Genomic DNA, 14,705 nt, shown 5'->3' on the forward strand with positions numbered 1-14,705 from the left:
TTCAATTCACAACCATGAGTGCTGGGTTGGAGGGGGCTGGGGGTGAGGGTAATATTGGGATTGGAACAATGTAGGCATGAAGCCCGATCATGGACAGCATTGTCAATTACAGTGCATACTAAAATATCATTGAAGGGGCTGGAGCCCCTTCAATGATAATACAGCAGGTGTTTGCCTTGTCCACGGCTGACCAGGTTAAACCCCCGCATCCCATATGATCCCCAGAGCCCCGCAGGAGGGACCCCAGAGCACAGAGCCAGAAGTAAGTCCTGAGCACTGCAAGGTGTGGCCAAAAGAAATTGTTCTTAAAGAAGTGTTTGATTAAAACATAAGCCAAGTCATGGCCTGTCTGGGGGCTGTCCAAGACGGAAGAACTCGGCCCATCTGGAGCAGCACCAACACCCCCACACCCCTCGCCCCACCTCCCACACCCCTTTAAAAGGCATCACACAGCCACCAGCTGCACCTGCGACCTGCCAGCCGCTGCCCACCATGCGCTGTCTCGCCAGCCTGTCCCTGCTCCTGCTTGCCCTGGAGGCCACCCTGGCCCTGGCTCCAGCCTTCAAACTGCCAGGTAGGCCTAGGTTACCCACGTTTCCTTAGGGCACCCAGCAGCCCCCCCAGGCCTCCCTCCACTTTGAAATCCTGTGACTTGGATTTGCTAAGTGGAGAGGTCATTCACTGCGGAGGGGGGGGGAACTACAGAGCAGAGGGGTCATTCATTGGGGGACTGCTGAGTGGAGGGGTCACTCACTCCAGGATCAAGCTGGCAAAAGGACAGAGCACTGAGGCTGGAGTGATAGTCCAGTGGGTAGGACATTTGCCTTGTGTGTGACCAACCCAGGTTCGAAAACGCCATCCCATATAGTCCCCTGAGCACTGGCAGGAATAACTCCTGAGTGCAGAGCCAGGAGTGGACGCTGAGCACTGCTGAGTGTGGCCAAAAACCAAAAAAATTAAGAGCAGAGTTCTGGAGCCAGGGCAATAGATAGCACAGCAGTAGGACACTTGCCTTGGACATGGCCTACTCAAGTATGATCCCCAGTACCCCATGCAGTCCCCCAAGCCCCCACAAGGAATGATCCCTAAGTGCAGAGCCAGGAGTGGACCCTGAGCACCACCAAGCATGGCCCCCCAAATAGTGGGGCCAGAGTAGTAGTGAAAGGGTATGGCATTTGCCTTGGACATGCTAACACCAGTTCAATAACTAGCACCCCCAAGTAGTGGTCCCCCAAACCCTTCAGGAATGACCCCAGAGCAAGAGTCGAAGTAACTGAGTGCTGCAGGAATAGCCCCCCAAAAAGAGTAGAGTGCTGCCCTGAGCCCCCAACCTGGGAAACTCAAGACCACCAGTCCGGCAGCCTGAGTCTATCCTGTCACACCCTTGCTCCCGTTGCATGGCTGATTCACTCCATCATCAAAGGCACCTCTCTGGTGCTGGATTTATTTCCTGGGGTCTGGAACCAACTCCCCTTGGCTTCCTCGCTGAAGGCCAGGGGGAGCCAGCCTGAGCCCTGCCTCCGTGTGCAGGGCTGGTGGAAGTGTGCCCGGCCCTCACCTCGGACCTCAGCTCTTCAGAGGAGGTTCGCTGTGCTGCCAGGACGCCCTGTGAGACTGACGCCCAGTGCCAGCAGGGTGCCAAGTGCTGCCCCAGCCTTGTCTGCGGAAACACCTGCGTGTCCCCACTCATAGGTACGCTGCTCCCTTGGCCACACCAAGTCCTCGACTGGGAGAAGGAAACCCTTGTGCAGGTCTGCCCGAGTCCGTGCCCACCACATGGCTGAACACCTCTAGAAAACCAAAGCCCCAGTCAGGGGCTCAGTGAGTCCACCCGGCAGCTCCACCAGGGCTGAGTGGTCCAGGCCTTTGTACCACACACATGCCACACCACACACACGCACACACACACACACACACACACATTCACACAACCCCCCCTACAGGCAATGACACACCACACCACACACACACACACACACACACACACACACACACACACACACACACACACACACACACCACCAGAGCAGCTCGCTCGGTGGCCCAGTGAGGTGAGCAGCAGGTGGCAGAAGGCTGTCTCTTTCCCTTAGTGTCTGTCCCCAAGGCTGGCCACTGCCCACGGGTGCAGGCCCTGCAGACGCTGCAGCCCTGCATGGAGAGCAGCGAGTGCTCCAGAGACAAGCACTGCGCTGGCACCAGGAAGTGCTGCTTCAGCAGGTGTGCCATGAAGTGCATGGAGCCTGTGGAAGGTATGAGTCACCCCTGCCGTGACGGTGCCCAGACACAGCGTTAGCAGGTCCTGGGGCACTTGACACATGAGAACCTACTGAGCGCTTCCATGTCAAGGACACCAGGAGCATTTGCATGGAGACTCAGCTCCACATATGCTTCTGATCACAGCCTTCAGGGCAGCCCACTCCCCAGCCCTGGAGACACCCACGAACACCCCCCACCCCGCCACACACACACACACCTGGCACTGCCTCTCAGAGGGAGAGAGGGGATGGTCTCACCTACCCTTGGATGACTGCCTTGTCCTCCCAGCCCCCACCATGCAGGAGCTCCCCGAAGCCCTTGAGACCTCCATGCCCACTGCCAGGGTGCCTCTTCAGTAAGAGACTGTCCCCATGGATGCCCTTGCCGGGAGAGACCAGCTCCAGCGGACTCAGAAGAACCTTTTCTCTCAGATTCAGCACGGCGAAGGCAATGCCTGCTGCTAATAAAACCAAGTCAGGTTTATGCTCACGTCTGTCTGGCCAATTCTGTGGGGTGAGAGTGTGGGATCAAGGAGCCAGATGATGGCCGCAGGGGTTGGGCATGTGGGGGAAATAGAGGCCAGTGACATCTGGTCCACCTCTCACAGGGGAATTGCTGGGATGGGGGTAATCGGAGCAAAGCTCACAAGGACATCATGGTCTCTTCCCACCACCGTGCGGCAGTTTGGAGACATGCCAAGGACACAGCAATGACAGAGCACTTAAGCGCTGACACTTCTCACAACACCTTCTCCTTCTGCAATGCTATGCTGGCCACGCATGTGCGTCCACTCCCACAGCCAGTGGGATTCCTACAGCTACTTCCCTGACTGCACCCCAGCTTGCTCTCTCCACACTGCACATGTGGAGAGAGAGCTCCCCCACACAGGGCTCTGCCTGCACTTGTGACTGCCATAAACATGGGCTTCCCATCACACCCACAGACACGATTCACTGAAACCATCCATGGGATCCTCAGAGCGCTCTGCCTATGTGTGTTAGCAAGAGTGTGCCAGTGAGACCCACGTGGGTGAGCACTGGAGTGCAGGAGACCCCAGACCTGCCTGCACTGAGCGAGGCTCCACCCCAACTCATATGATTAATTCCTTACTCTGGTCCCCGGGAGGCTTCCAGTCCCCCCTCTCAAAAGTCACTCACCAACATAAACCAAGACACGGGAAAGGGGCCTGTCACCATTAGTCAAGGCTTTTCAATGGCTCAGGGGAGTGCAAGAGTTCAGAGGCTCTGTGCGGGAGTAGGGAAAGAAGGTGGCACCTTGCAGTCCACTGGGATGCAGCTCCAGGCTGCACTCTCAGCGGCCACCATGCCCTTCTAGGTGGAACTCCGAGCTGCCCCAGTTGTGTTTGGCCTGGACCAGACCCTGCATGGAGAAAGGGGGCTGGATCTGGACTATCTGACTCTGGGGGCAGCAGTGGGCCTGAGGGGACCCCGTGAGGCAGGTGCTGTGCAGCAGGAGTCAGAAGCTGGGGCAGAGGCAGAGAAGGAGGCAAAGCAGTGTGAGGCTCAGGAGAAAGGAAGAAGGTGACAAAGGCAAGAGCCATGGGCTTCAGCTGCACCATGTTGCTAGGCCCTGGGGTCCCAAAGAAGGCTGACTTCTCAAAGTGGAAGGTGACAGGAGCACCAGGAAGCTTTAATTAACCTAACAAGGTGGTGTGATTCTGGGTGTTCTATAAAGCCATGAACTCTTTTTTTTTCCCCCTCCCTCCGCCGCCCGCTGCTCCCTCCAAAGCCATGAACTCTTGACCTTGGGAATCTTCATTCACTTCTCTTGCCCACAAAAAGATCCAACTGGAAATTTGCATTTCAATTTAAATCCCCTCACTTCGGTTAAAATTCCCCATCACTATGGGTAAACAGTGGCCAGGCTACTATGGAAAGGAAAATAAAGTGCTTCTTCTTGTTTTGGGTCATATCCGGCGATGCTCAAGGGCTACTTCTGGCTTAGCTCTGCACCCAGGAATCACTCCTGGCAGTGCTCAGGGAACCATATGGGATCCCAGGGATCAAATACAGGTCAGCCACATGCAAGGTAAATACCCAACCCACTGTACAACAGTCCAAGCCCCTAGGTATTCTGGTTAAGGGGTGTGGATAAAATATTTCCCTTTGCGCGGCCAGAGAGATATTACAGCAGGGATGGCACTTGCCTTGCATGTGTCCAACTTGGGTTCAATCTCCGGCATCCCATATGGTACTCCAAGCATCACCAGGAGTGATCTCTGACCACAGAGCCAGGAGTAAGCCTGAGTACCACTGCACATAGCCCAAAACCAAACTTTCCCCAATGTTTCAGATGCATTCCAGAGGGGAGCCCTTGAGAGCAGAGGACCTGATGTCCATCTGGAAGAGAGAACACTGCTAGGGCCCCCTCCCTAGTTTTGAGACCTACAAAATCTCACTCACCACTACTCCAAGACTTCCTGACTCAGCACATATTGCTGTGTACTCCAGACCCATTAACATCTCTAAGACTTTAGCAAACGATAATGACTGTGATACACACACACACACACACACACACACAGTGACCAGCAGGAGGATGCAACCCACCTGAGAATGTAGATAGAAGAGATTTCCTTTGAAAGTCCTGTGCCACCTCGTAGAGGAGTCAGAGAAGATCCCATGTGACATGTGACAGGGAGAAGCCACTTTTCCGAAGGAAGGGTGGGCTTATAAGAGTACAAGAAATCATACAGGGTGAAGCATTGCCTGGAAGGAAGAATCAGGAGAGCTAAAGATGATAGATGCTTCAAGGCAACAGGTGTGGGAAGACAGAAACCAAAGGAGGTCTGGAATACCTGGATTTGGTACCCTGTGTCGACTGCAGTGGTTACAGAGACGGAGGAGGAGAAAAAGGAGAGATAGCTCCCAGAATAAGTCTGGAAAGAAGCCATTCAGGTGAAATAAGCAGGGGATTCCAGGTGTACAAAACAGGTGAGAGATCTTCCTGTGACATCATCCGAGTCGCTGCTGTCATGAACATGTTACTAGGAAAGGGGCATAAACCAAGAAATTAAATATAGTTCAAAGGGGTAAGGGGGAAAATGAGAAATAAGAGAAACACCGTGGGCAGCAGTAAAGGGAGATTCCAGAATGACACTGTGTCCAAAGTATAGCCAAGGATAAGCCACCCTGGAGGTGGGTTGGGAGAGACCTCTAAGAGAGGTTAGCTGGTGCCCTGTCTCATATGTGCAAACATATTGGTAGATTTAGACAACTAGAGAGAATTTGAAGCAGATTTATGATAAGTACAAGAAACTGTTCTTTCTTGGTGGGGGGAGGGGTGTGTTCACACCGAGGTGATCCCTGTTCAGGGGCTACTCCTGGCTCTGTGCTTGGGGGCTGTTCCCAGATGATGTGCTAGGGAAATTTGGTTCCAGGGATAAAATCCCGTGTGCATACACCCATTGAGCGATCTCCCAGCCTAATACGTGAAATATCTAAGTTTTAGAAGACAATTATTAATTCCATGGAAATAAAAAAGTTGTACAGTAAGGAACATTAATCAGAGTCACATACACCTCAGATAGGTTTTTTTTGAGGTGTTTTATCCTGCACCTGGGTTATTTTATACTCAAATGCCAATTCTTAGGAAACGCTACACAAAATCTCATAATTACATCCAGGCCTATCTTACTGCGAGATGCTGACAAACTGAGCCTACGGATAAGGCACACAGGAGGGTGGGCAGACAAGCCCCCAGGCCGGCCCCAGCGGGTCAGGACCGCTGCCTCGGCCGCGCCCAGACCCCGCACCCCGGGGGCCGCACTCCTCCATCCCGGGCTCTCCCTCCTCCTCCTCCTCCTCCTCCTCCCCCTCCCCCTCCCCTTCCTCCTCCTCCTCCTCCTCGCCGCGGCTTCTGAACTGCCGCTTCGCTGCCGCCCATCCACTTCCTAGTCCATAACTTGTGCCCTCAACAAAAATGGAACCCATCGGAAGGTGAGCGAGCGTCACTTCCGGCAGCGCGCCCTCACCAATGATGGCGTCTAGAGGCCACGGACGGGAACTTCCGGCCTGTTCCTGCCCCACTTCCGGCGTCGCTCCAAATGACGTCAGGAGCGCGCCGCACCGCGTGGGTCAGGACGGCGCGGGGGCACATGGAGGTCAGCGGCCGTGACAGCGGCCGTGGGGCCCCGTAGACACTGCTGCGGGACGTGGAGCAGCTCGGCGTGGGCGTCGCGGGCACGGAGCCGGGCTGGGAGGGGAGAGCGGCCGAGCCGCCGTTCAGGTGGGTCCCTCTCGGCGCCAGACGCCGCACTTCCGGCCGCCGGAGCCCCGCGGAGCTGTCCAGGGCCTGGCCCGCACTCGCGCCCGCGCGCCCGGGCCTGGGCTCGTCTCCACGGCCGGGGAGCCCGCTTGAGCCGGGCCTGGGCTCGTCCTCACGGCCGGGAAGGCCGCTTGGCCGGGCCGGGCTCCGCAGAGAGCCTGCCTCGCGCCCTGCCCGGCGCCCCGCGGGGAGCCAGGCCCAGGCCGCCGTGACTGCGGCGTGGCGAGTGCGCGCGGGTGAATCTCCCGGGCCTGCGAGGCTAGGGCCGGTTCAGGTCGCTTAGAGTCAGCTGGTGATGTAACCTGGCTTTGCTTGGGGACCCTCACCCCTGTCTGTAAGTGTTAAAGCACGTTCCCATAAGTTGTGGAATATGAATTCAGTGTAAGATTTACCAGGAACAGCCTTATTTTAAATATCCGAGCCAGAATCAGGTCGAATTCAGGGCTTCGTCGCCCTTGCCGGCTGCACCACTGAGACCATGCTTATAGACCTAGCCATTCATTTCTTTTGGGGGTGAAGGCCTTACCTGGCAGCACCCGGGAACACTTGGCTCTGTTTGGGGGTGGTGCCCAGCAGTCTTGGAGGACTGTACAGGGCTGCAGCATGCAAAGCACGTGCCCTAGCCCTGTGAACTAGCCCTTTGCTTCCGCTTAAACCCAGATTAAGATTTTTGGGCCCAAGCAATAGTACAACAGATAGGGCACTTGCACGTTGCTGACCCGGGTTTGATACCTGACATCCTGTATAGTCCCCAGAGTCCAACTAGGTGTGATTCCTGAGGAGTGTAGAGCCAGCATTAACCCCTGAGCGCTGCTGGGCCAAAACAAAACAGGGCTGAAGCGATAGTACAGTGAGGAGGGCATTTGCCTTGCCTGCAACTGACCCAGCTTCAATCCCTGGTATCCCAGATGGTCCCCTGAGCATTGCCAGGTATGACCCAAAAAAGCAAAATAGAAAAAGAAAATGGCATGTGTGTAGGTTATTAGCCTGGAGCATCGGGGCAGGGTTTTGGAACTTATGCTGTGATTCCATTTCATTCCTTTCCTTAGGTTGGAGAGTCAGGAACTGCCCCTTGCACTGTCCCCTTCTCTTTCTCTCCAGGGCTTTTGAATCACTCGTGGGAGATTTGTGTCCCTGCCACCTAGAACTGGCATGGCGGCACAACTGATGAAGCGATGTGCATGTCTCCTGAGAGAAGTCTGCCGTCTAGCCCCAGTTGTATCTCACGCTGGCCCACTGAGACTAGTTGGGGTGGCCCATAAAGTCTTTACTTCCTCAGCTACAACAGCCACTTCCAACTTCCCGGGACCCTTGTCAGAACTTGTGGAGAAAGAGCAAGTGTTTACTCCGTATCCAGAGCGTCAGGAGGTGGACCAGCTCATTGAGAAGGCCACTCGGCCGGAGGATATTCTGGCCCTGCTGGGTGCTGGCCACTACCTGCACCAGAACCATGCAGCCCTCATGCTCATCCAGATCTCGCGCCTGCTGTCTGAGAAGCCAGAAGACAAAGCCAGGCTCCTGCAGGACACCCGCTTCCAGCAGCTTCTCCAGCTTGCCAATAACCAGGTGGGTTTGAGATCAGTGCTGCCCAGGTGCGTGCATGCTGGGGTCAGGAGAGCCGCCAGGGAGGCCTAGAAGGATCTCTGGGACTAGGAGTGGGTTGGGCAGGTTCAGATCTTTGAACAGAAGGATCCCCTTCTTGGGGTCCAGGGCACACTGGGGTCTTCTGCCATGAAGACCCTCCCTCCCCGACACTGAAGAAGCCAGGCACGGCTCGGTGCCCCTGTCAGGGAGGAGGGGAAGGGTCCTAGTCTGAGCCACGGGGTACATTACATGAGTGTCTTAGAATTGCATTGTGAGTGCAGTGTTTCCATAAGATCACGTAATACACAGAAAGTACTAAATTTACACACAGGAAGGGCAGTATTACCATGGAACTTTGTTGAGCATATGCCCACACCCTCAGGTCACCGAACGTTGTCTTTCTGGACATATAGCTTGAAAAAATCGCCCTGCTTGGGTCTGCATGGGAGTAAAATATTTACAACATAAAGAACAATCAAGCGTTCTGTCTTTTTGGCAGGAGTGAGAGAGTTCAGAGGGGTGAGCATATGCTTTGTATGTGGGGGGCTCAAGTTTGGTCCCTGGCAACACGTGGTTCCCAGGTTCTGGTAGGAGCAAGCATATCACCAGCAGAAGCCCTGAGCATTCACCAGACAGTTAACAAGACCCAGAGTCACTGGAGGGATAGCATAGTGGGTAGGTTGCTTAACTTGCAGGCAGCTGACCTGGGTTTGATGCCCGGCACCACATTATTCCCTGGAGCCTTGCCAGGAGTGGTCTCTGAGCCCTACAGGGGTGACACAAAAAGCAGACCCAGAACTCAGGACACACCATGAGGGTGGGGCCTGGGTAAGGAGAAACTACCGGAGTGGTGGCCAGGGGATAGCACTGGGGGCACTGCAGGGCTGCCCCTACTTGGAGACCAGGGCTGGGCAGGGCTTTCCTATCGTCGAGCTCAGGGTTGCCTTCAGCTGCCAGGTGTAGGTCCCACTGCTGAGACGGTGGGGGGCAGGTGTGGAATGGGGTGGTGACCCCTTGGGTGTCTGGCACATGTGTGGGAATGCCCGTACCTCACAGGAGCTGGTGGTGCCAGCAGGGAGCCAGCTTCTCGTTCCCTGTGTGTTAGGGAGACTCAGGCCTATTGGCAGCACGATGTCCTTTTACCCACGTATCAGCATTCCTCCCCCCGACATGCATCGCTGTCCCATGCCCGGGTGTAATTAGTGCTTACGTGCGTGGCTTTGAAGCCTCATGTTTCCAGAAAATGATGCAACAGCACTGCTGGTAGACATGGGACTGGAGCAGTTATGGCTTTACTGTCTTTCCTGGAAAGAAATATTTCAGTGACTGAACGTTGTATTGACGTTAAGAAGGTGATGTTGATTGATGAAACTGGCCTTAAAAAGCTTAACTGGCAGGTGACTGTCCTAGGCTCGATCCCCAGTGCTGCATAGGGTTCTCCGAAGTGCTGATTGTCCCGAGCGCAGTACAGCTGCGTGGGTTCCACCCCCCAAAATGCCACAGGTGGCAGAAGTGGAGAGACTACAGAAGGCCGAGCACATGCTTGGTTTGCAGGAGGCCTGGGTCTGTTTCGTGGTGCCCCCTTGCCACACCCCAATCAAGGCCTAACTGGCCCTTGGCCTTGAGTTGGTGTTGTGTCTGGTTGGCTGAGGTCAGATCACTCACACAGAGAGCTGAGTGTCTGCCTGCAGCCACTGCAGTCCAGCTGGTGCTCAGGAGTCAGGAATGTCACCCAGTGCCTGCTTGCGGGTGGCAGTGAATAACTCGGGCTTACTGATGGAGGCGGGGAGAGAGGAGCTCCACCGCATGGCTCCTTAGAAAGTTCTAGCCTTCGAGTGGCCGGGAGCTGGCCCTGGCTTCTCCAGCAACACCCATGTGACCCCACATCTCCCTCCAGGTCACCGCCGTCTGGCATGGAACCCTGGTGAAGCTGCTCCGCAGCCTCTACACGCTACCGCTGCCTGCGGCCTCCCGGGAGCTGCGCTCAGTGGAGCAGGAGGTGCGCTGGCGCCTGCGCAGGCTCAAGTACAAGCACCTGGCGTTCCTGGTGGAGTCCAGTGCTGGCTACATGCAGGGCAGACACTCCCAGGAGCTGCTCACTGAGCTGCTTGTGCATCTGGAGCGGCGCTGGGCGGAGATTGAGGATGGCCGCACACTGGTCGCCATCATGATGAAGACAGGGCACCTGTCGGAGTCTCTGATGACCCGACTAGAGGACAAGGTAGTGGTGCGGGCTGCCCTCTGCCCAGGCTCTGGTCTGGGCTGTGGCCTGGGTGCCCTGTGGAGGGGTGTGGCGTGGGCATCAGTGGCCATGTGGGGACTGCTGTGCCTGGGCTCCCGGAGGGCGGGTGCAGGGAGGCTGCAGGTTCTGGACTCTGGCCTTGCTTTGCTCACACAGCCTTGGGGTGGCGGACAGGCCCCATGCCCACTTCCCTCCAGCACTTCTGAGAGATGCTGCATGACCCCTGGGCCACCTGTGCCCACCATCGCACAATGGCTTGTGCTCGGGCCCCAATGCCCTCCTCTGGCTAGGGGTATTGGCTGTGGGGCTCTGGATCCAGCCCAGGAGGTAGGGGTGGGTGGGGGCAGGCCCTGCACAGACGAGCCTGGGCCCAGGGAGCTCAGGCCCAGTTGCTGTCTCGCAGGGGCCGCACTTCAGGGACCCCCGGGCCCTGGGCCACCGGCTGATAGCTGCCGGCTGTGGTTGACAGTGCCTGGAATTGGTGGAGCAATTTGGCCCCGAAGAGCTGCGAAAGGTGCTGGTGACACTGGCCACTCAGAACCGGCGCTCGGTCCCCTTGCTGCGGGCCATCTCTTACCACCTGGTCCAGAAGCCCTTCACCCTCTCCAAGAACATTCTCCTAGACCTGGCCTATGCATACGGTGAGCCTCGGGGAAGCTGGCCCCAAAGGCTGCCACAGCAGCAATGACCCATGGACTTGAAACTTGGGGATAAGTTTGGTCACAGACACTGAGAGGCCAGGGTGGATGGGGGGACCAACAGGCGACCTCTGACCCTCACCAGAGCATCCTCGCCCTGCTCTCCCGAAGGCAAACTCAGCTTCCACCAGACTCAGGTGTTCCAGCGTCTGGCCGCCGACCTGCTTCCCTGCGTGCCCAGTCTCACGACCAGTGAGGTCGCCCGTTGCACCAAGTCCTTCGCCTTCCTCAAGTGGCTCAACCTGCCCCTGTTTGAGGCCTTCACGCAGGTGAGCCCAGGGCGGGTGGGGGCAAGCACACAGTTCTCACCGCCCGGGAGGGAAGCTGCAGGTGAACAGTCCAGGATTCCCGCGCCATGCTGCTCTGCTCTCGCTCTGTGGCGGCGCGGCCCTCACCATCCTGCCTTACCTGCCTCCAGCACCTGCTCAGCAGAGCCCAGGACGTCTCTGTGCCTCACCTGTGCAACGTGTTGCTGGCCTTTGCCCGTCTTAACTTCCACCCGGAGCAGGGGGACAAGTTCTTCAGCCTGGTAGGGAGGGACAGAGTCCCTGGGGGCTCCTGGGCTCCCCAGAGGTCCCGTGAGCGAGCAGCCGTGCTGCATGTGCCCTCACGTGACCACATCCTCCTCTTTAGGTGCTTGCTGCTTAGTGTCTCTGGCCGTGGGCAGGAAAGGGCAGGCCACTGGGACCTGGTGCCATGAGCCTTCTTACTGCCCTCGTTGCCCTGAATTTGGAGTGGGGGGTTCTGGAACCTTCCATGAGGAGACTTCACAGCCGCAGCCCCGAACAGACCCTGTTTCCTCTGCCCTGCTCAGGTACACGAGAAACTGGGGCCAGAGCTGGCTGAGCTGGACGCAGCCCTGCAGGTGGACGTGGTGTGGGCACTGTGTGTGCTGCAGCAGGTCCGGGCCACGGAGCTGCAGCAGGTGCTCCGGCCCGAACTGCATGGCCAGTTTCTAGGTGAGCCTGGGCCTTGGCCTCCTGCCCAGCACCTCGGCCCCGTGGGCCTAGTTGGCATGTGGCGCACTCAGGCTAGCCTGGAACCCCAGTGCTCCTCTGTCCTCTCCCCAGGGGCCCGGTCACCAAAGGACCAGAGCATCTTCCAGAAGCTGCTGCACATCAACGCCACTGCCCGGCTGGAGCTGCCCGAGTACACGGGCCCCCTGCTGCCCGCCTCCGCCCTGCCACCCCAGCCCTCAGCCCCTGACCCAAAGATGACCCCTTTGCAGAAGGAGCTGCAGGAGACCCTCCGGGGGCTGCTGGGAGGCCCCGAGCGGGGCAGCTTCACGGTGCCCACGCAGTACGGCTGGGTTCTGGGTGAGGATGCCCTTTGCACTCGCCTTCCGCTCCCGGCGCCCGGTGCAGGCTCGCGTCTGCCTGACCGTCCACTCTCGGGGGCCTCTGCCATCTGTCCCCTGGGCTTCCTGCCTCCCTGGCTTCTGCAGTAGGGGGATCTCCCAGAACCGCCTCCTCACCCCCTCCAGATGCTGAGGCGCTTCTGGACACCGAGGGTCACTTCCTGCCCCTGCGGGACTTCGTGGCCCCACATCTCACCCAGCCTGCCGGGAGCCAGCCATTGCCCTCTGGGGCCAAGAGGTAGGTGGGATTCGTTCCCAGGGCTGGGCTCCGGGCTTTTTCTGGCCAGAAGAGCGACCAGCAGCCCTGTCTCCTCCCAGGCTGGCCTTCCTGCGCTGGGAGTTCCCCAACTTCAACAGCCGCAGCAAAGACCTGCTGGGGCGCTTCGTGTTGGCCCGGCGCCACGTGCTGGCCGCTGGCTTCCTGGTGGTCGACGTAAGTCCAGAGACAGTCCTGTGTGCTGTGGTCAGTGTGAGTCAGTCACCCCCGTGTGTTGGTTGGTACCTCTGCATGCTCAGGGCACCCTCATGTGGCCTACCTGCAGATCTGCTAAGGTCCTTCCCTAGGAGCCTGAGCCCTGCTCCCTGCTGCCCTGTGTGCCCGAGTAGAGGTTCATCACGGTTTCAGTCCTGCCCTCGCCTCCCTGCACAGCACAGCCATAGCCAGTGTCCCTCCCTGTCTGACCCCCTCTCCCCTCCCCCAGGTCCCCTTCTATGAGTGGCTGGAACTGAAGTCAGAATGGCAGAAAGGCGCCTACCTCAAGGACAAGATTCGCAAAGCTGTGGCCGAGGACCTGGCCAAGTGACTTGCCTTGTGGGGCCCTGGGCAGGCAAGAGGGGGCGCTGAGGACCAGCTGTGGTGCAGACCTTGGCGGGTGCACAGCTGCAGCCCCAGGCCCTCTTGTGAAAATAAATCTGTCATTTTGGGTTTCGACACCAGGAGGCTGCCCCCAGCTCTGTCACCACCTCCCCATCAGCTCGTCAGCTCTGGCACACAGAGACTAGGGGCCGGTGCCTCTGGAAGCCGAGGGTCAGCCGATGTGTCCCCTCCAGCCCTCCATCTGCCCGGCCTCTGTTGCCGTGGAGGGGCCCTCTATTCCTGTGGCCAGTGGTTCCCGCACCTGGCCTGGTGTTCTGGCCAGCTCCGGACACTGGCCTTACCCTGCTGTCCTTGGGGAGTGGCATGGGCTAGGGGCTGGGCTTGCCAAACCGGGAGCTGCCCAGGTTGCATGCTCCCCTGATGTCCACGGGGCCTGGCCTGCCAGAGTCCCGCCGGAGTCCCGCTGGGCAGCAGCATCGCCCTCTCACTCGGGCCTCCCCAAGAGCCCACCCAGGAGGACGGGGCTGAATCAAGAGGAAACGGGCAACTCCCAGCCCTCGTACTGGACGTGTCCAGTCTCAGTGGCTCGAGGCTTGAGAGTCTAAAAGAGCCAAGGTGCTGACACACTGGTCTTGACCTTGGGGCAGGGGCTGTCCAGGTTCCCCTGTGCCAGAGGGTATGCTTAGATGCCACAGAGGAAGTGGGGACATTGTCCTACCCAGACATCGGTTTTTGTTTTGACTTGAATTGAGGTAATGTTGCTTTATAGGTTAGTTTGGTTTGTGGGGGACACACCCAGCGATGCTCAGGGCCCCTCCAAGCAGGGCTCAAGGGAACCTACAGTGCTGGAGCTCGAACCCAGGTCAGCAGGTGCAAAGGCAGTGCTTTCCCTCTGTGCTTTTCCTCTGCAGCTTTCTGGCCACCAAGTACTGTTGGAGGAGTGTTCTTTGTACTTTAAGTGGCCTGAGAGGTATCAGGAACAAAACCAGTGTCCCCTCACTGCCAACCCAGAGTCCAGGGCCCTGCATGGTCCAGGGCCGTGCAGAACCCCCCACCTTTCAGCCCTCTTGCAGCTCTCATGGGACTTCAGTTCTGCACTCCTGTGCTCTGCTTTGTCCTCACATGCTGTGGGCTCATCTGTGTCTGCTCACAGGTCTCTGTTCAGCTCACCCATCCACTTTAAGGGCAGTTTCCCCTCCCAGGCTGCCTATGCGTGTGCGCGTGCGTGTACTTGCAAGTTTTCTCTCCAGGCCTATGCGCCGCTGCCCACTTTCTCCTCTGCGGCGTCTACTAGGCTGCAGGCGTCTACGTTGCTTTAAGACCTTGGCCCAGAGGTACAGAAGGCACTGGTGCTTGCCGTTGCACAGTCAACCCCATCTCTATCCCCACTGCAGGGGGCAGTGTTCCTTCAAGAGTGGAAGCTGAGGGACAGGACACTGCACAGCACCAGTCCCCTCACGCTGC

At 57.8% G+C, this 14,705-nt stretch overlaps 2 protein-coding genes and 1 pseudogene across 3 annotated transcripts; all 3 read left to right on the forward strand.

The window, feature by feature from the left end:
* Nucleotides 1–452: 452 nt before the first annotated feature.
* LOC129406576 (whey acidic protein-like) lies at nt 453–6,266 on the forward strand. Its single transcript, XM_055144744.1, has 6 exons — nt 453–574; nt 1,531–1,692; nt 2,091–2,249; nt 2,545–2,600; nt 3,592–3,687; nt 6,174–6,266. Exons 1-6 carry the CDS (start codon nt 493–495, stop codon nt 6,264–6,266), a joined length of 648 nt encoding a protein of 215 aa, XP_055000719.1. The 5' UTR covers nt 453–492.
* Nucleotides 6,267–6,343: 77 nt separating this feature from the next.
* Nucleotides 6,344–13,355, forward strand: TBRG4 (transforming growth factor beta regulator 4). Of its 2 annotated transcripts, none has more exons than XM_055144820.1 (11): nt 6,344–6,504; nt 7,593–8,109; nt 10,025–10,348; nt 10,839–11,010; nt 11,179–11,336; nt 11,486–11,596; nt 11,882–12,026; nt 12,138–12,383; nt 12,551–12,662; nt 12,743–12,857; nt 13,126–13,355. In XM_055144820.1, exons 2-11 carry the CDS (start codon nt 7,696–7,698, stop codon nt 13,225–13,227), a joined length of 1,899 nt encoding a protein of 632 aa, XP_055000795.1. In that variant the 5' UTR covers nt 6,344–6,504; nt 7,593–7,695; the 3' UTR covers nt 13,228–13,355. The 2 variants fall into 2 exon arrangements, with proteins under 2 accessions (XP_055000795.1, XP_004620620.1); XM_004620563.2 differs by having other exon boundaries at nt 7,645–8,109.
* LOC129406658 (small nucleolar RNA SNORA5) lies at nt 11,003–11,101 on the forward strand (annotated as a pseudogene).
* Nucleotides 13,356–14,705: the final 1,350 nt, after the last annotated feature.

Source organism: Sorex araneus, chromosome 7 (genome assembly GCF_027595985.1).
Source record: "Sorex araneus isolate mSorAra2 chromosome 7, mSorAra2.pri, whole genome shotgun sequence".
Lineage (NCBI taxonomy): Eukaryota > Metazoa > Chordata > Mammalia > Eulipotyphla > Soricidae > Sorex > Sorex araneus.

Excerpts from the sequence above, each read along its gene's own strand:
- LOC129406576 (XM_055144744.1), top strand. The coding sequence starts at position 493 with ATGCGCTGTCTCGCCAGCCTGTCCCTGCTCCTGCTTGCCCTGGAGGCC. Across the intron at positions 575-1,530 it reads TCCAGCCTTCAAACTGCCAG|GGCTGGTGGAAGTGTGCCCG; the intron begins GTAGGCCTAGGT and ends CTCCGTGTGCAG. Across the intron at positions 3,688-6,173 it reads ATCTGACTCTGGGGGCAGCA|TCCATAACTTGTGCCCTCAA; the intron begins GTGGGCCTGAGG and ends TCCACTTCCTAG.
- TBRG4 (XM_055144820.1), top strand. The coding sequence starts at position 7,696 with ATGGCGGCACAACTGATGAAGCGATGTGCATGTCTCCTGAGAGAAGTC. Across the intron at positions 8,110-10,024 it reads TCCAGCTTGCCAATAACCAG|GTCACCGCCGTCTGGCATGG; the intron begins GTGGGTTTGAGA and ends ATCTCCCTCCAG. Across the intron at positions 12,027-12,137 it reads ACTGCATGGCCAGTTTCTAG|GGGCCCGGTCACCAAAGGAC; the intron begins GTGAGCCTGGGC and ends TCCTCTCCCCAG.